This window comes from Triturus cristatus, chromosome 11, assembly GCF_964204655.1.
Source record: "Triturus cristatus chromosome 11, aTriCri1.1, whole genome shotgun sequence".
Taxonomy (NCBI): Eukaryota; Metazoa; Chordata; class Amphibia; order Caudata; family Salamandridae; genus Triturus; species Triturus cristatus.
In genome coordinates, this window is record NC_140594.1 from 1,052,831,971 (window position 1) to 1,052,859,736 (window position 27,766).

Sequence of the window (27,766 nt, forward strand, 5' to 3'; positions counted from 1 at the left end):
GGTTAATATGACCTGGGATGATGGATATTGAATATCTATTAATATGCATATTTAATGTTACCCCCACGTTTTTTCTGGATAGCATCACCAGCAGTTCACATTGAGATCACACCATATAAACATGCATGCTTACATAAACACATACATGTTTCTTGTTAAGATGTAAGATGAGTTTTTGAGATAGATTCCACCCTTAGCCATCATCTGAAGGCCTCTGTTTCAGGAGAAGGCCTTTTGCCAAGATTAGATTTTGAAAATGTCTGCTATCTCGGGAATGCTTCTAGGATGATTCACAGACTTGATGTTTCAGAACATGGCGGCTAAGCTAGTGTTCTGGCTCCGTAAGTTTAACTATAACTTGGGCCAAAAAGTAACTATGAATCGTGCCATCGCCATGCACTGTTTATGACCTCACATGTTACATCATTCATGACATGTTCTGTGACATCATTGATAAAATCACTGCATTACCTGAAATTATATCATTGATGACAGCATTGCGCATGGCGAGGACGTGAGTTATAGTTACATTAGGTAGCGGGCTGTAATTACTTGAGATAACCGTAACTGGTGAATTTCAGTGTGTTTTTTTAGTTTAAAATGGTATGTTTTAACTGACCTTTTCACCTAACTGTAACATGCTTTTAACCTTTAGTTTTCATTAATTCAAAGTGACATATTATTAGCATACCTAACTATAACGCCTCTTGAACCTTTGGTTTTTCAGTGAATCAATGTGTCTGTATATATATATATATATATATATATATATATTTTTTTTTTAAATGTCACTTTAAAAACAAAGGATACATTTATATTATATATCTATATATCTATATATCTATATATCTATATATATATATATATATATATATATATATATATATATATATATATTTTTTTGCTGCCAATGATGCGGCACACAGGGATTCAGTAAGTTAAGTTGATTTATTCAGCAACACTCAACCAACGCGTTTCAGCCTCCTGGCTTTGTTCACGGTTAGTGAGCCCTCTTCTCTTTCTACATTTATACCATATATCACTAAAAAAATTGAAGAAACTGAGGATCTTATAAAGCAGCAAACCAACAAAGAGGACACGGCAAAACTACGCAAGGAGATGGATGGCAGATTGGACAAATACGAAACAGAAATTGAAGAACGAAAACAACGTAAATTCAAAAGGGATGAACAGGACTATTCCCAGGGCAGAATCTTGACCTTTGCCAGACGATTTGATGCACTTAAAAAGAACTTTCCAACTCAACAACAATCAAGTACTCCAACCAGCAGCGTCGAATCAGATGTAAGCGACGGGGAATTATCTAATGCAATGAGTGGAGTGACTCCAATGAATTTTTTAGAGGAAATGCGACTGATGAACCTGGACAAAACACTAGCCCGGGGAAGAGGTCGCTGAAGACCCTCAGGCCGAGGACGGGGAAGAGCAATGTCGAACAGGGAACAAGAACAGGAACAAGAAAAACAAGAAAAACAAGACGAGCGAAAAGGAAAAAAGTTTTATTCACTAAGAAATCGCAAATAGAAAATTTAATCATCAACCTTTCACATTACGAACTAACGCAAGAAGAAACATCGTTATTAAACAAAGGCCTATCCTTTTGCCCGGAGAATCACTTCAACTATACTCAAGTTAGAATTGATTTATACAAATATATTCGAAAGCTAAAATTAGCTAAAATTCATGCACGCAAACCGGAAAAATCTACAGATTCAACCACAACAACAATACAGAACATTGATACATGGACAATAAATGAAATACCGGAACTTCAGGATATGTTTGATCTTATGTACAACCAAGACGAGGGAGAAATATCGGAAACACAATTGGTTACCCACTTGAACATAGTAACTGATAAAAGGATTGATAGCGGTCTAAAAAGAAAATCTAGATTTTGTCCAACTCTTTCTCCAGGAAACAAGTTTGATTTATTCTCAGACGCAATCATTGAGGAACTGGAAAAAATGCCGAAAAAGAGAAATGAAAAAACAAAAAGAGAAAACCTAACTAAAAAAGAAAGAGAAGCTATCACCAAGTTGGTGGCCAACAAAAAATTGACTATCAAACCCGCTGACAAGGGGGGAAATATCGTCATCATGAACACAAAAGAGTACGAGAAAGAAGCTCTACGCCAATTGAATGACGCAACAAATTATTGTAAAATAAAAGCAAATCCAATCAACAAAATGACAATTGAATTAAACAAGTTTTCACAAACATGTCATGAAAGAAATCTTTTGAGCGCAGAAGAATTCAAATTTCTCGCTAACGATTTTCCGGTAATACCCACGATATACTTTCTGCCCAAAATTCACAAGACTCTCACAAATCCACCGGGAAGACCGATTGTTTCATCCTGTGAATCACTGTATGAGAACATGTCCCAATATGTAGATACCTTTTTGGCACCAATTGCGAAATCAATGAGCTCATACATACAAGATACGGGCGACTTCCTTCGGATTTTAGAAGGCATAAACTGGTGCAAACAATATCTTTTGATTACAATTGACGTGGTATCCCTTTATACATCTATAAGACATGAAGTAGGACTGAGAGCCTGTAAATATTTTTTGAGCCAAAGAAACATCTCAGAACTTCAGCATACCAACATGCTACTTCAAATGATTGAAATATGCCTAACGAACAATGTCTTTCTTTTTAACAAGCAGCTGTACAGACAAGAGTGTGGTACAGCTATGGGCATATCATTTTCTCCGAACTATGCCAATATCACCATGGGCTGGTGGGAGAAGGTGATAGCATGGAGCTCTGAAAATCAAGCAGAATTGGACAACATAATACTATGGGTCCGATACATTGACGACTTGTTCATAATTTGGAACGGATCTCAACAGAGTTTTGAACAATACTATTCAAAATTGAAAAATAACGACATTGGTTTATCTTTCACATGCACCTCAAGCTGCAAAGAAATTGACTTTCTGGATACCAAAATCTACATTGCAGACAATAAAATCCATTCCACACTGTTTCGCAAAATAACAGCGACAAACAGTATTCTTCATGGCACCAGCTTCCATCCGATCAGTCTGATTAAAAGTATACCCTATGGAGAGTTCACCCGGTTAAAACGAAACTGTTCTGAACCGAAAGATACAGAGAATCAGATTGCAGCATCAATGGATAGACTAAGAGCAAGAGGCTACAATGAAAGAAACCTACAAAAAGCCAAGAGAAGGATTGACACGAAATCCAGAACAGAAATTCTCAAACCCAGAAGTAAAAATCAGGAAAAGGACCAAATACCGAGATTCGTTACAACCTACAGTAAGGAGAGTGGCCAAATAATAAATAAAATCAAGAAATATTGGCATCTGATCTCTGGTGATCCTGATATAGGAAAAACATTAGGAAATGGACCAATGGTATCGTACAGAAAGACTAAATCTCTGAAAGATGCATTAGTACCGAGCCATTTTAAAGCAAGTGACCAAACAAATTGGCTAGAAGATCAACAAAGAGGCTTCAAGAAGTGTAACACATGCAAGGCATGCAAGATCGGAAAAAACATGAACTCATTTACAGAACCTGATGGAAAAATCTTCAGAATAGATCAAAGAATTACATGCACATCAACATATGTGGTATATGTAATTGAATGTAATTGTGGAATGCGGTACATCGGCAGCACAATCTGTATGTTGAAGAAGCGCATCCTTGAGCATGTGAGAGCAGTAAAAAACAAAGATATAACCTACGCTACTGCCAAACATATGGCATCATGTCAAGGAAGTAATTGGAGAGCGATGAGCTTCTTTGGAATTCACATGATATCACAAGATGAACGAGGAGGAAACCGTACAAAGAAACTACGCCAAATTGAATCTAAATGCATCATTCGACTGAGAACGAAGACTCCCAAAGGGATGAACAATGACGAGGAACTTTATGTACATTTGGACTGAGAATTAATTGGTATCGAACAATAATATGACTAAGAAAGACATGTTAAAACCGCTGTAGATACTAACGTTGGGTACTATACCAAATTACACTAAATGATATAATATCTTTTTTTTAAAAAACCGTTATAAATTGGTACTATACCAAGACACAACCATATTTATCAAAATAGTGACTTATGGTACTTAACATGTCTCAATGTGATTGACTGCTTAGCGCGAGCTGTATGGTACTTTACCAATACATAGTAATACTCACTTGAGGAATCTCATGGTACTACACGAGATTTGAAGGTATTTGCTGCTTAGCGCGAACCATATGAACGGCAATGTATAAGTATAATAGTTATGAATTGAATAACTTTATTGCCTAATTGTCCCTCAGAAAAGGTATGTTAACTGTGTAACTTTCAATGTTAAACTACAGATCCCATAATGCCTCATAATGGATATATGGTATAAATGTAGAAAGAGAAGAGGGCTCACTAACCGTGAACAAAGCCAGGAGGCTGAAACGCGTTGGTTGAGTGTTGCTGAATAAATCAACTTACCTTACTGAATCCCTGTGTGCCGCATCATTGGCAGCAAAATTGATGAATTGGGTCTGGATCCGACCCCTATGCAGAGCACCCGCATTTGAGCGCGCAGGATCGATTGGATCCCATTGTGGCAAATATATATATATATATATATATATATATATATATATATATATATATATATATATACATATATACAAACACAACTGGTGGTTCCCGGCATTGCAACCCGAACACCAGTGTTCCCGCCTAAATGGCGTGACCACCATCAGTGCCTCAAATCATAAATGTACTCTCTCGGATTTTCTCAATATGCTTGTATTTCTGCATCGTAGGATCTTAATTGATAGTCTGTTTGGGGGGTCTCCGGAACACATCCTTCAATATACCTTAACAGTCCAGTTCAGGAAAAAGGCACTGAAGAATGTTCATCACTGAAAGTCATTTTCCATATAGTCTCAGTGTAGTCTGTCAGTGATGTATTTTCCTTCTGTATGCTGTTGGAGAATTGTTGGAAAAAGTCTAATATAGCCTTTCAATGATTAACACTTTGTCATGGAAAAAAGGCTGTGTGTGTACAAAACAGCATGAAGAGAAAAAGCAGCGTGATAGGCTACCACTGATGAGATTAAAAAAAGAGGCATGCACTTTTATAGACCTCAGAAGCACCCTGTCCTGCAATGCATTGTAGTGGCAGTTTTCCTGAGAGTGTCACTTCTTTTTTCCAGCTCCTTCAAGAAGGATCTCTGAACAACTCATGTGTATTTTCACCTACAAATCTTTTTCCTTCACAAATTCAGCGCTTATAAAAGCATTGTACTCGACAATTTGACATCTTCACTTTTGAGTACGTTCATTTTTTCTGATTTTCTTACAGGATTTAAGTCAGAATGCTCGCTCTTTATACCAAATGCCCATCATATGTTAGAAAGAAGGCAAGCTCTGATGTTCATAAGGTCTAAGTGGTGTGGCTTTCACCTACACACCTCACTAAAGGATGTAACATTACAATAAAATGTCAAAGAGGATGCTTAAAGAGAGAGAGGACATCAGATTATGTGGTTGGATGTAGGATATAAAGGCAGAACCAGAAAGAAAGAAAAGAAAGAGAATGGAAAGGTCATGCTCCCATCATTCTGCTGAAAAGCGTAAAAAATCATATATGAAATCCCACAAAGGTTATCTAAGAGCAGGAAATCTCCCTCACGACATCGGCATCTACACCTTTCTCATCAACTTCATTTGCTGGCGTCAAGAACATTGACATCCAGAGTTTAGGTCCGTCTTGTTCGCCATCAAAAGAAGGGCCAATGTCAATGCACCATCATCATTGTCTTTCCTCAATGTTCAAGTTGGCGGCGTGATTGCGAACAATGCCGTCAACGCTGAAGACTACGACAGCCCCACCGTCTCACTCAAGGTCAGCGTCGAAAACCCTCCATGCGAAGTCAAGATCCCATCGGTCGGTGTCAAAGTCTCATCCCTTGATGTCGAAGACAGAACCTTATTCGACGTTTAAGAGACATTTTTCACCAAATACACCGGTTCCCACAAAGAGGATTTGCACAACTTTGATTTCACCTCCCTACACATCGAGGATACCTCAAGTCAATGTATCCTGTTCTCCACGTGGTGAGGGTCTCCTTCTTCACAGTCATCATTCTTATCAGTCAGAGGCTCTGTTACCCCAAACAGATACTGGGCATTTCCGTATAAGACCTATAATACCAGCGGACGATCCTGTACAGGATCTATTAAGTCCTTTCAATCTATCCCCTGTGCAACAATTTTCTAGGGCCACATATATATCGCCCATTCGAAAATCAAAAGCTCGATCTCCAATTAGATCTCCACCACCTCAGACACCTTCTAACCTAAGATCCATTAACCCCTCACGTTCAAGATCAGTATCACCTGATTCACTCTCAAATTTGTCATGCACTCCAACTTCTCCACCTCCATCTCCGACTAAGGCATATCCAGTGGACGATATCATTACCTTTCAGGATGCCCTAGTAAGAGGTGCCTCTAAACTAAATATTACTTCAGATACACCTCAACCAACAGTGTCAGTATTCTTGGAAACTCTTCAACCAAAGTCTACACCAAGACCTCTTCTTCCTGGTCTTATGAACATTGTTGAGGAAAAGTTCCTAACCCCAGCCAAAGTTAAATCAACTACGCCAAGCGGTACAGGCCTCCACAACAAGATTCAGATGTTCTGAAGTCTGATATGAAAACGGAATCAATAATCGTAACAGCGGTAAGGCAAAGGCTCCAGAATCCATATCTCCTCCAGATTGGGAGAGCAAATGGACGAATGTCATCGGTAAAAAAGTGTGTGGCACAGCTTCCACCCATTTAAGAAATGCCAAAGCGGCTAGATTGCTAGGCACATATCACTGCAAAGTATGAGATGGAATGAAATCCTTTATGTCTGTATTACCAACCCATAAGAAATCGAAAATGAGGGTTACTTGATTTCTAATCAATTGATTAGTGCTGCAGTAGACTCAGTCGATTTTTCAGCCACTTCTTTTTGTCACTGCATCTCATTGAGGTGAACATCCTGGCTGAGACTATCATCACTGAAGCCTGACACCCAGTTGAAGATCTCAAATTTGTCGTTTTCAGGTTCCTCTTTTTTTGACTAGCATACTGAGGAAGAGATGCTTGAGGAACAAAAGAAATCATTCAAGCAGCAGCTCAAGCCTAGAGACAAACGGTTTTATTACCATGGGGCTCAATCCGCTAGGTGGCCTTATCACTATTCACAGCAACAGCAGCAATCACAAAGGCCATATCAAAGCAGTTATCAAGAAAGGAGAGCCCCCCCATCCAAGCCTTCTCAATCCAAAGTTAAAAGCTCCTCACATAACAAGCAAAAAGGATCAAACACTGCCTTTAAAGTTTCCCACTCCTGTGGGGAGAGCTGTGAATTTTTTCCTGGAAGAGTGGAAAGCTATAACCTCAGACAGATGGGTATTGGATATCATACAAAACGGGTATGGACTCCGTTTCGAAAAGATTCTGTCCCTCCATCTAATATTCCATTACATAAGAAAAAATTATTGACTGTATATAGTGGACCTTCAAGATGCATATTTTCATATTCCAATAGTTCATCGTCACAGTCAATTCCTAAGATTTTTAGTGGGAACTGATCACTATCAATACGCTCTACTTCCTTTCCGTCTAAAACCAGCCCCCCAAACTTTCTCCAAATTCATGCAGTGGTAGCAGCACACCTAAGAAAGAAAGTCATTTTTCTGTATCCATACCTAGATGACTGGCTGACAAGGGCAGACGCTCTCGACAGAGCAAAGAAAGACTTCGCAACCACAACGATCCTATTATCAAACTGAGCTTACAAATCAATACAGAAAAATCAATCTCCACAAAAGTCTTCACATTTCTAGGGACAACAATAGACGCACGCAAGGAAAAAGGGTTTCCTTCGGAGGAGAGAGTATCATCAATCCAGACCAAATGTGCACAGCTTCTGCAGCGAGTCAAACCAACTGTTCGCCAGATATCATCTCTTCAGGTATTGTTGGCATCCTGCATTTTCATAGTCCTGAATGCACGCCTCTACATGGGCCTCTCCAAATTTGCCTAGAGAATCAATGGTCACAGATCGGGATGTTGGGAAGATTGGATCTATCTAATGGAGAATGCATGCCATTCTCCCACCTGGTGGACCAAATCTCAGAATCTGCTTGCAGGAGCGCCTTTTCAGAAGGAAACACCCTCACAAACTATCATCACAGACACCTCGCTGACAGGATGGGGCGCTGATATGGACCACCTCACAATTCAAGGACTTTGATCACAAAAGGAAAAATCTTATCATATACATTTATTAGAGCTTCAGGCTGTACATCTAGCTCTCAAAGCTTTTCTACCAAGTCTCACTTCCAAAGACCTGATGATCCAAATGGACAATACCACTTCAATGTACTATATAAACATACAAGGTGCTACAAGATCAAGACAATTATCACTCCAAGCACAGACAGTATGGCATTGGGTACTAGCAAGAGGGTTATCAATTATAGCTTTTCACATTCCTGGAATACAAAATGTAGAAGCAGACTTTTCACGAAGAAAATCATGAGTGGATTCTCAAAAAACAAGGTGGTAGACAACATCTTCAGGGAATGGGTGCTCTAACATTAGATTTATTCACCAAAGCTCAAAACAGAAAATACTAAGACTATGCATCCAGGTCGCCAGAACCAAAGTCTTTGGGCAATGCCCTTTTGCTCAACAGGTCAACTTTTTTTGTCTACGCTTTTCATCCGATATCACTCATACCAAGAATAATTCAGGAGTTACAGAAATCAAATGTCAGAATGATACTGATTGCACTAGATTGGCCTAGGCAGTGGTGGCACACTGATCTCCTCCAGTTATCCACAGTTCGTCACAGGCGCCTTCCACTTGGGCTGGATCTCCTATCCAGGCTTCAGGGCAAAATTCTACATCCAACAATCCAATCTTTCAATTTGACAGCATTGCTCCTGAAATCACTCAATAAGTCCATCTAAACCTTTTCAAAGATTGTATGAACATTTTAAAGGAACCAAAGCGAGCGTCCACAGGATCATGTTATGCCCTTAAGTGGAAACATTTTTGTATATGGTGCCATAACAATGGCCATGACCATACTGAGGTATGAAAGAATGTCATCCTCCTGTACTTATTTCACTTAGCCAGGTCGGGCCTACAATTCTCGTCCATTAAAGTACACTTAGCGGCCATTACCTCATACAGAAAATCTCTAACGCAGCAATCTTTTTTCAAGTGTCATGTAGTCAAAGACTTTTTGGAAGGACTCCAAATAGTTTTTTTCTCTGGTCAGAAGACCTTCTCCTCCTTGGGAATTGAACTTGGTACTATCAAAACTGATGGGCACACCATTCGAAGTCATCCATAAGTCAACATTGCAACAATTGTCTTTGTAAATTATCTTTTTGATAGCCATTGTCTCTACATGTAGAGTTAGTGAGTTACAGGCTTTGTCGTCTATAGAACCATTCACTACCTTCCATCATAATAGAGTAGTTCTGCATATGAACCCTACCTTTCTACCTAAAGTAGTATCAGATTTTCTTATTACTCAATCTATCACACTCTCTACTTTTTGTTTGAACCCTACAACTACAATGGAGAGAACTTTACATTCTTTTGATATTAAAAGAGTGCTATGGTTCTATCTAGATAAGTCAAAAGGTATAAGAAAATCGAACGACCTTTTCATAAACTGTGGTTCTTCCAGGCAGGGATTAGCTATCTCAAAACAATCCATAGCAAGACTGATAGTCTCATATATTTCTCTGTGCTACCAAATTAAAAACAAACCTTTGCCAGGCAAGCCTAAAGCTCACTCTACAAGGAGAAAGGCAGCAACCATAGCTTGGGTCGGTCAGGTTCCAATCTTAAATGTTTGTAAGGAAGCTTCTTGGACATCTTTACACACGTTTACAAGAGACTACTGTCTAGACACTGATACTCAGGCCATGGCAAAAGTTGGACAAGAAACGTTGAGGAACCTGATCAAATAGTTACGTTTTTGTAACCTTGAACTGTTAATTTACTGTACTGCAGCCTCTTTCTGCTAACGACCATTACGCATTCTCAGCTTACATGTACCTGACAACTGCATTGTGGGTTTTGTCTCTCAGTGTGCTACTTTATTCAAAGTTTATGACTATATGAAAATCCTATGATGCAGAAGGAAACGTTTCCTGCCTGTAGTCATAGTTCTGCATAGTAGGAATTTTATTAAAGTCCTAAATGACCCTCACTCCTCTCCGGCTGTCAGAGTATATCTGTGATCAACAGCAGCAGAGTGGCTGACAGTGCTAATCCTCCAAAAAGCAACACATAGGATTCAGGTATGTGCACCAACGAAAGCTCTTAGCCCTCCTGTTATACGCAGTTGAAATGTGGTCCTGGGATTGTAAGGGCGGACTGCCAAAAGTGAAAGGGAAATGCAAAGTGTTTGTTATGTAATGGAGGCCGCCTGCAGTAACTATGAGGTAAGCACAACCAGCTCTCTAGCACTCATCCACTGCCAGGGATTGTGGGTGCTATCAATAGGAGTACTCTTGATCCTGGAATCCAAGAAGTTGCGTCCCAATCAGTGTGAAGCGTGGCCTCCTGACACCATACCAGTCACTGGTGGCAGTTCCACTCAGCGCGCTCGAGCCGCGTGTCAGCAGTACTCACCAGCAGACGACAGGTGGATCGTCAGACCCCACAGGGATCCCCAGGAGGGAGCCACCACAGCACGTCAGGGCCCACGGAATGTCAGCGAGGGCGAGCATGATATCTCTGTAGGCTGACGCGGGCCACCGCTTCACCAAGCTCTAGTCAGTCAAGATGTCCCCACAACAAAGATGGCGGCCGAGTCCAACTCAGAAATCATGATCCAAACCAGCAATGACTCACAGAATAGGTTCAGTTAGCATGGCATAGCCCTGTGCACTACAATCAGGCAACAGTTGTTGGGTATCAGAAGTAGCGAACCCAGGACCGCCCAAGACCCCGGCTGGAGTATTAGCAGATCCGAGGCCCCCTCACGGTTCCCCAGCAGCCCATTTGGGATTTGGGACCGGAGCTTGGTTATCATCAGTATGTAATTATGCATAACTGTATTTCTATTGATTATCAGTGTAAAGCCGGACTGAGTGGTTTCCTGGGAGAATTCTTCAATTTGCTTTTCTGCCAAGGTTGCAGCATTCCTCACCAAACCAATTAACAGTTGGGAAACACACATTGGCATCTGCTGAGAGCCCTTTTCTGTTGACTTTCAGTGAGAGAAGTTTGACTCCCTGTGATAGACTGCACAGCTCTTCAACTTCCTCGTGCAGGAAGGGTAACTGCGCTTTGGCAACAGAGTATATTCATAATGTGTGATTCATGTAAAAAAGAATTGACACTGTCAGGCAAATTGCCACTACAGTGCATTGTGGGATAGGGTGTTTCTGAGGTCCTTAAAGGTGCAGGCCTTTTTTATGTTTAAATGTGTTTATTAGCATTTTCAAAATTAGAAAACAATACAAAGGCGTGGATTACACAATGCAATAGAAGGTTCCATCCGCATATAGTCTCAAATCAGAAAGAAGCATATAATCAGCACAGTGATTGCCATTGATAAAACCATTGTGTTACAGTATGCAGACAACACCCATGAAAGTTCTGCCTGTGCAATAAACCAAATACGTAAACTCCCCCCTCTCCTCCTGCGGTAGTCTCTGTATCGCCTTGATCGGGTCCCAGTTCTGCATTTGTTACAACACTTACTAAACACTGAGAGATTATGTTTGTTCTGTCCATAAGTTCGAAAGGTGCAGCACTCTTAGGTATTTGGGCTGGGTAATTTCATTAAACTCAGACGAGAGCAGAGTTAGGAATGGGCTCCATACTTTCTGAAAAGAGTCAGTGGTGTTATTTAGGTTAGCTGAAATCCGTTCCACCCTCAAATATGCCAGAGCCTATGAAGCCAACCTGTATGGGTGGGGGAGATGGAGGAACCCCAATGTGATAGTATATTTGGCAACGCTGCCCCCAACGCCAACCCCATCTGGCGTCCTCCCACTCTTTTAAGTGGGTATGTGACCGGATTGGGGAGGCCTAAGATGACATAAACAGGGAGCTTCGGGATCTGCGTGTCAAATAGTTTGTCTATCTCATCAAGAACTTTAGTCCAATAGTGAGACAGCAGTGGGCAATCGCACAGGATGTGGAGCAATGTTCCCTCGTTGTCGCAGCCACGCCAGCAAGTGGGGCTCCTTTGTGGATTACCCCTATGTAGGTGCGCAGGTGTGAGATACCAATAAGTAGCTATTTTCATGGCGGCATCTATGCTAGTGACATTTCGAGCTGTGTGTTTTGCCCTGTAGTAAATTTCTTCCCAGTCTTTCTGCGTAAGCTCCCCACCCAGTTCTCTCCCCCACCTCCTTTGACTCGGTGTGGCCTGCGGTTGTGGGCTATGTCTAATCATGTCATACATGTTGGATATCAGTCCTTTATCGGTAAGTTTGGTAATTAGCCATTTTTCATATTTGGTCAGCCGGTGGGACCCTTGCTTCCTAACCTCTGTCTGAAGTACCCAATGTCGCAATTGCAGGTATCTCAATCTCTCGGATTCGGGAATTCCATACTCAAGCTTCATTTGAGAATATGAAAGTATTCCTGATAGATCAAACAGATGACCCATCTGTGTCCCACCATGCCAGAAAAGCTTTGTCCGACATCCCAGGTTTGAATTCGCTATTACCAAACAGGGGAGTCAAGGGAGTCGGAAAGGTAGTAAGGTTCTTTGCTGTCGCCACCCCCTCCCAAACTGTCAGCACAGATTTAGTAATTGGTGACCCCATCAGCCCGCTTGGACGTTGGGCCTTCTTTAAAAAGGGGACCTTCCAGAGGGGAATCCCAGCCAGTGCTCTATCCTGAAAAAGCCATCTTTTTTCAGATTCTCGACGTGCCCATTCCACTAAATACCTTAATTGTGCCGCCTTAAAATAGCTGTGGAGGTCTGGTATTCCCAGTCCTCCAACTTCGGGTCTCAAATATCCCAGAACCTTACTCATCCGTGGTCGTGCCCCTGCCCAGACAAACTGGTTGATGTACCATTGTAGCGAGGCAATCGCTCCCGGGGGAGGTAATGCCGGCAGGGTTTGGAACAGGTAGAGTGCCTTCGGTAAAATTTTGACCGCTGCTATCCTCCCAAGTAGCGATAAGTGGTGTTTACTCAAGACGCCCAAGTCTTTTTTCGCTTGCCGGGCTAACCTGGCATAGTTCACCTGGGTCGTTTGGCGCACTGTTGCCGCTAAATCCAAGCCCAAATATGGAATAGAATCCACTATTTGAATTCCGGATAGCCAGTCCTCCCTGGGGCTGAGAGTGGTGGATGCTGGGTTTAAGTTCAATATCAGCGATTAACTCGGAAACCTGAAACACGGCCGAATATATCCAGTTCTTCCAAAAGGGCGGGGATTGCCTCCTTCGGTTCCGTCAACGCCGCAATCACATCGTCTGCATTTAGGCTAATCGGATGTGTTAACCCCCAAATGGAATCCCTCTAATATTAGGGTTGTCCTTGATCCTTTGTGCCAGGGGCTCAATATAGAGGGCAAACAGCAGGGGGGACAACGGGCAACCATGCCTAGTGCCCCTTTGAATGACAAATGGTCGTGAGGAGATGCCGTTTACTTTAATTGATGCCGATGGCCTGATGTAGCAGCAGCTCACCCACTCCTTGAATTTCTCTCCCAAACCAACCTTGGACAGCGTATGACTAAGGAAGCCCCAATCCACCCGGTCGAACGCTTTTTCGGCGTCGACTGTCAACAAAAGCGCGACCATTTGTGTTTGATGGGACTTGTCTATAAGGTGGAGTACCCTCTTTGTATTATCTGCACATTGGTGGGACTGAATAAATCCCGCCTGGTCTGGCTCAATCAAATGTAGCATGCAGGGGCCTAAACATGTGGCGAGTATTCCAGTAAAAATTTTAAAATCTACATTGAGTAAAGATATAGGGCGATATGAGCCACATTGTTGCCTGTCTTTACCTGGCTTAGGCAGAACCACAATTGCAGCCGCTAACATTGTTGTGGGAATCGGATTTGCACTCCCAAAAGAGTTGAACAATCTCGTCAAAATTGGGGCTAGAAGGTGACAACATTTCTTATAAAAAAGAGCAGGAAATCCGTCTGGGCCGGGGAATTTAAGCACCTTGAGGCGTGATATTGCTGTGACCACTTCCACCTTGAGGCGTGATATTGCTGTGACCACTTCCTTGACCCGGATGGGGGCATCCAGTGCTGCCGCCCGGTCTGGGGTTAATGTGGATATATTCACGGACTGAAGGTAGTCAGAGGTTTTGCGTTCTGATGTGGTGTCGGCCGTGTACAGTTGTTCATAAAATTCCCTGAAGGTGCAAGCTATCTCTTGGTCCCCAGTAACCTCTCTCTGTCCATCCCCCTGTAGCGATGAGACCTTTGCCCGTTGTCTTTGGGCCCGAAGCCTATTGGCCAAGAGGCAGCCGGTGTGGTCGCCTCCGACATAATAGTGTTACAACATGACTGCCGCGTATTCCGACCTGTCCAAATCTATCCCGGTTAGCTGTGCCCTTGCTGCCTTCAGCTGCCTCCAGACCCCCAGGCTTTAAAGTACAAATAAAGAATTTTGGTATCGACATTGATATATATTTTTAACAATGAACCAACAAGTAAATGCTAAATGAAATCCGCTGCTTTTCTACTCTCTTGTCTGTAAAAAAAATATTGATCTGATGCCAAGTAAACTTAGTTCTAGTAAGAGCAATTGTGAACTCCAGGATTGATTCAGGGAATTCTCTGTACCTGGATATCATAAAATTGAAACCCCGCTGCAATTATAGAATAACCCTGACCCTGACATAGTTTGCACTGGTGCTCTGTGAAAGTCAGAATTAAAACAAATGTTTTGCATTATTTTTAAATGCAGATTAGCCATGATGGTTTCCAGTCTACCTAAAAACTTGTCATGATAGGGGAAGGATGCTTGAGCTTGCTTGTAGCCAAATTGTGGAATACCAGTCCTTCAGATCTCCCTGGGTTAATCAATTAACGGTTTTTCAAATGTGAACAAATAACCTATCCAATCCAAACCAGCTTTATTCGACACATCGTCATAAAAGCACATCAAAATTATAATATTTACAATAAAAGTGTCATTCAATTATATATAAAAGCCTATTTGGACAGTGGTTACACTTTATATATCCCCTTGGTTCATACTTTCCTAAACAAAACTCTATATTCACAGTTTGTCTGACTTAACACAATCATTTCATAGCGCAAAATAATTTATAGACAAAGTTCATAGAATTCATAACAAACAGTAATAAAAAAAAAATATATGATTAAACAAGTTGGCTAAAACCCAATAAATATAAAAAGCACTGTTTCACAGGACATATTTTTAAAACTCATGATGATAAAAATATATTAACACAGTTTAACACAGTTTAGCAAGGCACATTTTTAAATAACGATGGACTTTGCCCTAATTAACCACATCCATCCTAGGTATTTGGCAACTGCTACGAATATGGGGGATAAAATATTCGTACGTAATATTCTTTCAGCTGCCAGACTACATCTTGTCCCCAAAAGCTTACATACGGGCCTTAGCCAAACTCTACGAGGATTTTCGTAGGCTGGGCAGGCAAATAACATATGCGCAACAGATTCGTTGGGGGCCAAGCAACAAGGACACTTACTCTCACCAAGTTTAGTCCACCTCGAAGTAAAAGACCTTAGTGGCAACGAACCCACTCTCCGCTGAAAATAAAGCTTCCTGTATAAAGGTTTAGTGACAGTACCCCAATATGGTTCATAGGTCGAGATGGGTTTAAATTCCAAGAATTTACCTGTTAAGGAGGATGCTTTACTGGCACTAAAGACACTTAAAATAACCATCTCCCAATATTTCTCTTTTAATACCTTCTTAGTTGGAAAGCAGGCTGTAGTGGGTTCGTCCCAAAGTGTCGACATTCCAATTTTAGCTAAGATTTCATTCACACCACACAAACAACTCATTTTATGAAAGGTATCAGCTTTTATAATATCCATGAAACCTTCAGCATATTGTTTCAATTCCGGTGTTGTCCACAATCTACGCCAATATAACACAGTGCGTAGCTTTGCAATATCCTGGAGAGGTTTCCTCCCAAGATCATGGAACAGCAGACAGAGCGGTGTACTTTGTGGGAGATTGGTAATGCCTCTCAGGAACTTATTTTCACATAAACTTAGTTTCGACAAGTTCTCTAACCCCAAAGTTCTACGCCATACAATGCAGAGCTTACCACTTTAGAATCGTAAACTTGGAGCACCGGTCTAATAGGTTTCGTCAAAGACCTATTGTGCTCAAGGCGTAGAGCCCCTATCTTTTTTGGCCACTTGCTCTTAGTCTGCAGCACTTATCAGCTTTTACTGAATAACCACTTCCATTATAATTGTAGGTTGTAAAAATTTCTAAACCTGTCCTAAAAGCCTACCATAGATCTGGTCCTCTTTGACCTGTGATAGCCACTAGCCATCTGGGATTACCAAACACTTTTCTTATGTTATGTTATGTTTGATACAATCTTATATTGGGTGGAGTCCTACCTAAATGACATTTAGGACAATTTGTTTTTTTATGAACAGAATGATAACAATACTGTTAAGTTCAACAGTATTTATATACTTTTATATGTATACATTTCCAACTGTGCCACTGGAATAAAGCTATCCTGGCTGAAGAGGGGTGAAACCCCGAAACCAGTCCTAGGATGCTTGTTTCCGGTCCAGGAAGGACCTGGCTTGGCAGTTCGGGCTGGACTGTTCCCATGAGGCACAGGGTCAAGACTGATTTGCATATGGCCAGGTCTAAACTGGAGTGGCATGGTGAGCAAAAGAATGATGGATTTAACCCAGATCTCTTGACTGGGGGTGAATGTTTTGATTTGGTCTGCATTCCGTCCATCAATTGTGTGTCTTTTACATTTCCAACAGGTCCCCTTGGCCCTGATGTCAAAGCAAAGAGACATGAAATTAAGAGCGACCCAACTCCCTTTGGATTTGAAGGTACAATCATTTATGCACCTAACCATTTCTAGTCTTAACAACAACATTGTAGAGTTTAACTGTCTTTATATGTATTTATAATATATTACGCTTTTTGCCTTCTCTATGTGTTTGTGTTTTAATCGTGAAAATATTTTTGTTTCTGTTGCTATGATATTTTTATGAATTTCATGCACATTTATTGCTGTCAGTTAATATATGTTCATTTGAAAATAAAACATTTCTGTAAATTTGTTTTTTTCAAAGAACCTTAAACCCACTTTTCTGATATACTAATACATTAAGCCACCTATCTTAGGTCAACGTATTAACCCAGTTTATGTCAAGGTTTAATATATCATCCCAGGCAGTTGTATATTTTGTGAGTTTCCAGCATTTTTAATGACCTGATGGGAAGTAGAGGCACTGGAACTAACACTCAAGCTGACATAAGTGGCTACTGTATTATAGTGAGAGATGCCACATCATCCATAAATTCCTATGTCTTCAGTGACTGATGTGTGACTAATTCTCTACACCAGCAGATATTAATTTATACTTTGATTGGCATATAAATTAAACAACAAGAATACATTCACAGGCGGAGGAGCCAAGATGGCGGACGGATAGGACGTCTGAGCTCCCGGCTCCGCAGCCCGTCTGCTGTTTACATGACATCCTGATCTTTAATCCTGCCTACAGCGCGAGCAAATGTAACCACGAATGCGCTGACACTTTCCGCATTCCTCCGATGTCCCCGCCGGCTTTTTTGGTCGAGGATTCATAGAGTTTGCCGACTTTGGACTTTGCCCGCGCACTCTGGCCCGACCACCGCCACCGGACACCGCTTATCACGTACGGTGAGACGACCTGGGGCCGGACCGGCGCCTGGGGAAATGTGACCGGCTGTGGAGTGGGCGGCTTGGCGGAGCCTTCTTCGCGACGGAGAGAATTCCTGTATGATTGGGTCCGGGCTGGCTAACCTTCCTTTGTCATGCTACCAGCGGTCAGAGTGGTATCCGTTTTAGAGCGCCCACCACCCGCATTGCTATACAGCCGAGGGCTCTCACATCGTGTGAGCCCCGTATAGCGAGCAGTATCTCTTCTTGCCTTAAATGCTATTCCTCCGCCCAATGGAGTCACCCTCACCTCTCCGATGTGGGCTGACTGCAAAAATGGTGGCGGTGCCGGTCTACCTCGCCGGAAAGACGGAAGCCTCCATATCTTTGACGCAGGCTGCCCTGCCTACTGTCGAGCTGGAGGGTGTCCCGGCGGCGCCTTTGCATACTGCCGACACGCTGAAGCGGGGAGCAGACCTGACCTATAGTGATATCCTTCTAGCCCTGGAAGACTTGGGGGCGACACTGTGGAAAAACACTCGAGAACTGGAGCGGAAGATCGATGTCGCTATGCCATCCAGGGAACTACTGCGGTTGTCTGACCCCCCAATGCCTCTCATTCCCTTCGAGGCGGATACAATGTGGCGACAGGGGGATACTGTGGAATGTCCTCTCCCTGGCTACAGTGTCGAGTGTTCTTTTAATGACAAAGTTGCAGATACAAAGCTCCCTTCCACTTTACAAGCTGAGACTCTGCCTCTGCAAGTGTTGCCACGGCTTCCTCAACATCGCCGGAGTGTGTGCCGTTCTGTGGGGAAAACTGTGTTGGTCACTATCGATGTGGTGATGGTCTATGATTGGGAACTCTCGCTTCCTCTTCCTCTGCGTCTTCTGTGCCGGGAGCGGCCATCTTGCTCCTTTGTTCTGCCTGAGATACACTCCCAGCGGTGGCCATGCTTGGTGGGGTTTCAGCGTTCTGGCCAGGGCTGATGTTGCCTCCCTTGATGATCCTGCCTGACCGCCTGGCATGACCCGGACTAGAATATTTGTCTATGTATCTGATGTGCCGCATGCGTGTAATTTGCTATTGTTGATTGCGGGGGTGGATCTGTGGGGCCACTTAGGATCGGGCCAGGGCTGGGCGATTTCCTTTAGTTTGCTGTACGTATTGGCGGGCGGGGACTAGGATGGGACTGCTAATTATCTGATTTATTCGCACATTTGGAATGGAGTCTCCCCACCTGCTGCTTTGCTTGCTACTTCAGTTGTGCTGATGATACTCAGGGTGGGGGATGTTTATGGGGCTGGTGGTGACCGGGAGTATGTAAAATTTCCTCCTCCTGCCTTCTCTGGGAGTCGGAGACTGGGATGTTCTTTCCCACTCTCCGGACTCTCTTTCCCACTTGGGGTTCTTTTGGGGCGACGGGCATGCCTATTGGGGGGGGGGTGGGCCGTGGCCTTCCGCTGGTATGCAGGGTGGGGGGATGGGATGTGTTTTATGTCTTTTCTTTGTCTCTATGGCCCTCTTTCTCCTTCTTTCTCTCTTCTTCTTCGGTTTCTTTCTCTTCTATGTTTCTTTGTTTCTTCGGGGTCGGGGTTCAGTGTTAGTAGGGAGTTTATTGTGTTCTATCATTCTGTGGTATAGCGTTTGCTCTTAGTTCCTGGATGGTGGCCACCTGTTTCCTTACAAATGCCTTCCTTTATAACGCCTCCTTCTGGGTGCTCCGTGAACGGTGATGTCTCTCCTGGTCAGTGATCAGCTTCGACTCTTTTCGTAGTTCACTACATTGTACTCGACAAAATCATAAAATTAAACCTTTTCTTATCCTGACATTATTGTTCTATGTCTACACGGTACTTTTCACTCAGAGATTGCTTTAACGGCGCTCTGCCCAATTGGTTTTTTTTTTCTTCTTTTTTCTTTTTCTTTTATCCTTTTCTGATATGTCATAGCGGCCGGCCCCGAGGGGTTGTAGGCAGACGCTGTGTATTGTGCATTTACCAAAATAAAGGTTTTTAAAAAGAAAAAAAAAAAAAAAAAAAAAGAATACATTCACAGAACAAGATTGAAATCAGCCTTGTACACAATTGTTTTTTTTTTAATTGTTTTTATTTTTATTTAAGATAACAAAAAAACATAAGTAACAAAACAATAGTCAGCAGGTACATTTCTCATGTCTCCCACAAATGTGGGGTAGGTAGAAAATACAATTGGTGGGAATACAGAATGTATAACATAACATTGCTCTATGTCTAGGTCTCTTGCACTTGTACACAATTGTTATTGTTACGGTTATGAAATTAAATGAAGCAATACTTTACTCTCACTATCCCATAATTCAGTTGTGCAAGAGAGAAAGGTTCCCTTAACTCACTATATTTATGACAAAGAGAAAATAGAAATTGTTAAAATAATGGGAGTATTGCACTTCAGGATAACAGTCATTTTACGAAAAAATAACTATTTGGAGAAAGTGTGAAAATCAGATGTGTTGTCTTGAGGATCAAAAAGACCAGGCTCCAGTCAACAATACATTTTTAGGTCTCGGCCTGGCGAAAGCAGTGCATGCGTTGCTCTGCCATGCAGAGGCCTTTTAGAATATACGATTCCAGTGTGCACATCTTCTGTCCGTACAATTGCGCGCCGCGCTTGATCTCTTTCTTTCCTTTTCGTTTTTAGTGCTCTCGCTCTTCTTCTATTACTTAGTTATTTGCTGTTTATATTATGTTTTTCAGTGACAAGCAGCCAATAGCCACATTTAGAGAAAATGAAAGCAAGATTAGAAACAAGCATTTACAATGCAACGGTCTCGGCATTGTTAAAGTTAGAGCTATTGGCATTGCTCATGACAATGCCGTTTCTTTAAATGTTTAAAAACAAAAACATAAACAAAAATAATGTCATGAGCAATGCCAATAGCTCTAACTTTACCAATGCCGAGACCATTGCATTGTAAATGCTTGTTTTCGTCCGCTTTGGTACATTTCCCAAACCCTCTGATATTACTTTTATTGATGGTGAGTGAGGCAGGAAGGCTGGCCGTCTGCCCCCTCCCCAAGGTCCTGACAGGAAGTGGTAGGTGGGACTAGGGGGAGCTGGAGGGAACTCGCAGGCTCCGGTATTGTTTTCAGAAGCGCAGAGTGTAAAGTTGGAGGCAGAGCTGCCGTCCCCATCCTTCCAAACCCGAGCCAGGGGGAGTGACCGAGCCTCGGACTGCAGCGTGCAGCTGTCTAGGGCCGCTGCACTCCGCGCTGCTGCATCGCCTTCACAATGCACAGCACTGTTTGTTTATTGGCGGCCGGTGGCCCATGCGCACTGGCACGTGATTACCCCCTTCCCCAGAAGGGCCCCGAATAAGTGAGCTAAACTTAAACTTCACTTGCCACTGAGCTGCAACGTCATATATGCTGGCCATAACTGCAAGATGCTCGGTTTCTGTATAGATGGTTAATGGCCACGCCCCCAGCGCGTGGTTACGCATATACAGCAACATAACATTGATTAAACATGCATTTATTTGAACTGCAGGTTTTGAACAACTAAACCTTACATCCGTCTTTAAAGAAAGAAAAAAAATAACCAGTGGCATTGTTTTTTTTTATTGTGCTTAGCTGTAAACATTTGTTGGTGTTGTGTGTGTTTGGAGGAGGGGCTTATGTTAAATGAATGTCTTGTCTTCTTGGGCCCGGGGATTGATAATGTCACTTTCGTCAAAACACGCAGGCGTTGCTCAGATGCTGTCCCTTTGAGCAGGGGCCACGGATGGCGGACTCCACTCAGGGTGAGGTCTGTGACGCCCACCGTGCCCTGGACGTTGCCGTGCTTTGAAATGCTCACATGTTGTCGTCAGCTAAGGTGTGCAGTGCTCCTCTGGGGCACGCGTGTGTCTTGCTAAACCTTGACCAGGGACTAGGTTTAATCAATTAAAATCTGATTTGAGGGGAGGAGCCTAGCGCGCAACCAAGATGGCCGCGTAGGTGCGAGGCTCCCGAGGACCTCCGCGACCTCCTGAATAAATCCTGGAAATATCCTGTCCTTGTTAAGGGGACTGTGTCGGGGAACCCGAGCTGAGGCACTACCCGTTTTTTGGGCTCGAATCGGACCCCGAACACCGGTGGGAACATCGACTGAAGGTTGCGGCCTTCTCCTCGCCGGCCCCCCGGATTGGAGTAGTGGCGCGATCCGGGGACAAGGTGAATAACAGCGGCGAGCGGGGCTGGGCGACTCGCGCACCCCGCACTTTCACTTTCGCTTTTGCGCCCTCCTTGCTCTCTGGCGAGGTCGGGCCGCGGAGCGGGGTGCGGTGGTGTGGCCTTGTCCAGGTACCCAGCTGGCCCGCCGGCGGTGGGTCGACCCGCGGCTCTGTGGTCGCCCCCTTGACACCCGTGATCTGGTGTGACGGCCCGTTTGGAGATCTTGGCGCGACGGTGGAAGGGCCAGCATGGCCACCAAACAAGATGGCGACCGGGCGAAGGTGAAGACGACCCGCCGTGGCACGGCGCACCAGGCCAATAGTATGGACCGCTACACGCTCCAAAAGGGTTCTCCGGAGACAACGCGGTCATCCCCGGTGGGACCGACGGAGACACCTGCCCATCCAGTGGATCTAACCCTCCGGGACGTCATGGGCGCCATCGCTGAACTGAAGGCCTCAGTGGACCAGCGTTTTGATACCTTGTCGCAAAAAATTGACTCGGTCCTGGTGGATGTGGGCCTTGTGAGGGCGGACTTGTCAAAGACGAACGACCGAGTCGATTCCCTGACCCACACCACAACGAGCCTCACGACTGACGTGGTGGCCCTCCAGAAGGAGGTGCGCCGGCTTGGCCAGGCGAGCGCCCTGATGGACCGGCGACTGGAGGATTCCGAGGGTCGCGCCCGGAGGAATAATATCCGCATTATTGGTGTGCCGGAGGGACGTGAGGCGGAGGCGGCGGATCTCTTCGTGGAAGACTTGATCCTGACCCATCTCCAGCCCCGGGGGCTGAGTAAGTTTTTTGCGGTGGAACGTGCCCACCGGGTCCCCGGGGGCCGCCCTAAGACCGGTGCCCCGCCGCGGCCCCTTATTGCCCGAATCTTTAATTTTCGGGACCGAGATGCCATCCTCCAGACCTCCAGGCAACAGGGACCGGTCAGGTTGGACAACATGGACGTAAACTTCTACCCAGACTTTACCCCGGCAGTCCAGAAGCAGCGGCAGAGCTTTATTGGCATCAAACGTCGTTTAAGGGACCTAAATCTTAAGTACTCAATGCTCTTCCCGGCTAAGCTGCGGGTGGAGGTGGATGGTCGCACGCACTTCTTCGACCGGCCCGAGGCGGCTGGGGACTGGTTGGACACCTTGCCTGGGGATCGGGGCCGGGGGGGTGGGGGGAGCGCAGCTGGCGAGGAGGGCCCGCTGGTTCAGAATTGAGGGGTGACTGTATTGCCTTACTCGGGACATTGTTCCTTCACCACATACTGCTTCTGTAGGTTCCCCTCCCATGGAGGTCATGTGGGGTCTGCTGGGGGCTTCCCTCCTCCTCTGGGGGACTAATTAGTATTTAGCTATGGGGCGACAGGCACACTGCACTTTGGGGGGGCTGTCTGGGCTCATGCAGGGGTGCAGGGAGGGGGGAGTTTTGTTGGGACCGGGGGGTGGGGGGGGTGTGTTGTTTGTTCGTACCGCAAGGCAATCCTGCGACTGTTTTGTTGTCTTTAGACTGCTCGGTGGGGGACGACCGATTGTTTCGACGTATGATGGGGGGTAGGGACTTGACTGTGTTGTCATGGAATGTTAACGGCCTGGGGGATAGGATTAAGCGTGGTGTGGTCCTGCAGTATTTAAAACGTATTTCCCCAGATGTTGTCTTTCTGCAAGAGACGCACCTTATAGGTAACACCTTTCATGCAATGAATCGGAGGGGATATCGTTTGGCGGCCCACTCTGGCTTCACCTCAGGCTCGCGGGGGGTGGGTATTATGGTTAGGAACTCGCTCCCGTTGGAGATTGATGAGGTGCACCACGATGAGAGGGGACGTTACACTGCTCTGGCGGGACGTATGGAGGGTAGAGTGTTCAGTTTTGTGTCGGTGTACGTCCCGCCTGGGCTACAGGCCACTACATTTGCGGACCTGGGGCGCCTCCTTCTGGAACTTCCGAGTGGCCTATTGGTGGTTGGAGGGGACTTTAATGCGGTTGTTTCTGGATCTATGGATCGCCATCCCCCTAGGGACCTCCCCCGGGCACAGGCGTGGCTGCCTGGCCTTTTAGACACACTGGGCCTGGTGGATTGTTGGCGCTTAAAGCATCCCGTATTGCAACAATACACCTTCCACTCGGGGGCCCATGGTAGTCTTTCGCGGCTTGATTACATCCTTGTCCCAGCGGCCCATGCGGGGAGGGTGGGAGAGGTGCGCCATCTGGCACGGGGTATTTCAGACCACTCCCCATTGTTGTTGCATTTCGATGTCTTCCCGAGGGGGGATGGCAGGGTGGCCCCGATTAACGCCTGGTATCTGCGCGACCCCACCATTCGTGCCGACTTGATCACATCCTTGCAGCGCTATTTTGAGGAGAATGTGGGGTCGGTCCCATCTGCCATCTCCCTATGGGAGGCTTTCAAAGTGGTTCTTAGAGGGGAGGCCCTCTCCTTTATTGCCAGTGCCCGGCGGCGTGAGCGGGAGGAGGTGACCCGGGTGGAGGCCGAGATTGCGGAATTGGAGGGTGACCTGGGGAACGGGGTAACAGACGCCAAGTTACATGTTCTGCAGTTAAAGCAGGCGGCCTACCGGGCCCTCGTCACGGAGGCGGCCAGGGGCCTTGGTAGAGAGCAGCAGGGGCGCTTGTATGATGTGGGTGATAAGGCCGGTAAATTGATTGCGTGGTTGGATAAGAGAGAGAGAGCGAGCCGAGTGGTGCCTTTGATTGAGAGTGTGGATGGTGCGTGTGCCACGGAGCCGGAAGCCATTGTCTCCTGTTTCGCGGATTATTTCCGCGGAGTCTACTCCCCTGCTTCTCCCTGTTCGGAGGCGGACTCCCGTGCCCTGCTTCGGGATATTGCACTCCGCTCCCTTACGGCGGAAGACAGAGATTCGCTGGACGTCCCTCCCACCTCGGACGAAATTGCCTCGGCTATTCGCTCGATTTCATCCGGCAAGGCCATGGGCCCCAATGGCATTCCCATTGAGCTATATAAGTTACGCCCGGATGTGCTGGCACCCCACCTGCGAGCGATGTTCCTCGCGGCCCACTCGCAGGGCTCCCTCCCGCCGGACCAGCGTCTGGCCACAATTGTGGTAATCCACAAGGAGGGGAAGCCCCGTGAACGGGTCACATCCTATCGGCCGATTTCGCTTTTGAACGCGGAGCCCAAAATCCTCGCCAAGGTGTTGGCTAACCGGTTGGTTGGCGTGGTGGGCGATTTGGTCCATCAAGACCAATCGGGCTTTATCCCACACCGCAATACGGCTCTTAATCTACGGCGCTTGCACGGCGTGCTCGCGCGTGTCCCATTTGTGCGGGAGCCAGCCATCTTGGCGTCCTTGGACGCCACCATGGCGTTTGATACGCTCGAATGGCCATATCTCTGGGCGATGCTCGCGAAGTTTGGGTTCGGCCCGGGTTTCATCAGCTGGGTCAAATTACTATATTCGGGCCCGATGGCGCAGGTGGTGGTGAACGGGCGTGTGTCGACCCCGTTCGCGCTGGGGCGGGGCACGCGACAGGGTTGTCCCCTGTCGCCTCTTCTGTTCGCCCTGGCCCTGGAGCCCCTGGCGGAGTGGCTGCGGTGGCACCCTTCCATCCGTGGTCTCCGCTGGACCCCCGAGCACGAGGACCGCGTGTCCCTCTACGCGGACGATATCCTTTTGTATCTCGCCTCCCCGCGCAAGTCCCTGATCGTCCTAGTTGATGTTCTGCGCTCCTTCGGTCGCAACTCAGGCCTAGTCATTAACTGGGCGAAATCCTGCGTCTACGTGCTTTCCGGGGAGGCTCCGGTCCTGCCGCGGGACTGCCCGATCCAGATTGCCTCCCAGGGTTTCCGGTACTTGGGTATATATATCACTCTTGACCCGGAGGCCCGCTATGAGCGGAATCTGCTGCCCCCTCTCCAGCGTTTGAAGGAGGATGTGGTGCGCTGGCGGCGTCTCCCGCTCTCGCCGCTCGGTCGAGCGGCCTTGTTTAAAATGATGTCCTTGCCGCGCTTCCTCTACGCCCTCCAGAACACTATGGATATGGTCCCGGCACGCTACTTTCGTGAGGTGGAGGGCCTTCAGCGGCGCCTGTTCTGGGACGGGAGGCCGCGTATTGCTCTGGCTAAACTGACGCTCCCGTGGTACGATGGAGGGGTCGCCCTCCCGGACATTAAACGGTATTACTGGGCCTCCCAGCTAGCTGCAATTAATCATGGCCTTTACGGGCCCGCCCTGAACCCGGCATTCGAGATGGACAAGATGCTCCTGCCCGGTGGCGATTACAATCGAGCGCTGTACTCTGGTGCGCCTGACTCCCGTCTGACGGGACCGACGCGTGTAATGGTGCGGGTTTGGCACGCGGCTAATGCAGCTATGGGGTGGAAGGACCGTTTGACCCGGGCGTCTCCACTGTATGCCTCTGAGAGACTGGGCTCCCTGTGGACATCGAAGGGCTTCGAGAAGTGGGACACGATCGGAATCAGCACAGTGGGGGATCTTTGGACGAGGGGGGGATTCAAAACTTTTGAGACGCTGCAGGCGGAGTTCCAGCTGCAGGGCAGTGAGTACTTTCGGTACCTGCAGGTCCGCCATGCGCTGGGCTCCGTCTTCCCGGATGTTGCATCCATTCCGGAGTCTTCCCCCCTGGAGGACAGAGTGCTGGATGGCCATGTCCCGGACAGCACGATCTCCCTCATATACAAGAAGCTGATTAATGATAGATCGTGCCTGTTAACTAGTCTACGCGAGGCTTGGGTGGCCGACGGGCTGGAGCTGGACGACGAGGATTGGATGTCCGCGGTGGCCTCTCCGAAAGAGGTGGCCATCCCGGCTCGCCTTCGTTTCGTCCAGCTCAAGATTCTTCACCGGGTCTACGTGACGGGGCCGAGGCTTCTACGTATGGGTTTTGCCATGGACGGACTGTGTAAGCGTGGATGTGGTGCGTTGGCGACTTTTATGCATATACTGTGGGAGTGCCCGAAGGTGGAGCGATTCTGGCGTGGTGTGCATGAGGTCCTGCGTGTGGTCACGCGTGTAGCGCTGCTGCCCGAAGCGAGGAGGTGCTTGTTGAATGTATGGGAACCGAATGACTACTCGGTTCCGCAGACGCGGTGGGTGACTCTGGGATACATGATAGCGAAACGTGATATTGCTCAATTGTGGGGATCCCAGAGGCCCCCTGCGGTGTCGGCCTGGAAAGAGCACATGGATTGGTGTATGTTCCGTGAAAGGGTGGTGTATGTGGCGAGGGGTAAGCCTGGGGCGTGGGTGAAAATCTGGGGCCCCTGGAACGCCTATCGTGGGGGCATTTGTGAGCCACCACAGCTGCCGGCTGCCTCGCCTGCTCCGTCTCCCTAGCTGGACCCTCTTGCTCGGCCGCGGGCACGCGGCCCCCCAGTCCTTGATCTCCTCCCATCCCCCTCTTCAGATCTTTCCTGCCAGTCTGGATCCCCCACTATGGAGCAAGTGTTGTCATCTTGAATCTCGGGTTGCCTTGCGGTTGTGGTTTTTTGTTGATGTTGTTAGTCCTTAAAATGAAACCGTACTCTGTGGCAGGACGCCGTGAGGCCTGCACCGTTGATTACTCCTGTGTTTCTACTGTACACCGCTGAGAGACCTTTACTGTCTGTATGTACTATATTTGTGATGCTTTAGC

The 27,766-nt window shown here is 46.1% G+C and overlaps 1 protein-coding gene across 7 annotated transcripts in view; it reads left to right on the plus strand.

The window, feature by feature from the left end:
- MCF2L2 (MCF.2 cell line derived transforming sequence-like 2) overlaps window positions 1-27,766 on the plus strand; it is a 2,345,299-nt gene that overhangs the window by 2,211,861 nt on the left and 105,672 nt on the right. For all 7 annotated transcript variants that reach the window (XM_085635348.1, XM_085635350.1, XM_085635347.1 and 4 more), the window contains one exon: window positions 17,047-17,118. In XM_085635348.1, coding sequence (XP_085491474.1) covers window positions 17,047-17,118 — 72 coding nt within the window. The remainder of the gene's footprint in view (window positions 1-17,046; window positions 17,119-27,766) is intronic.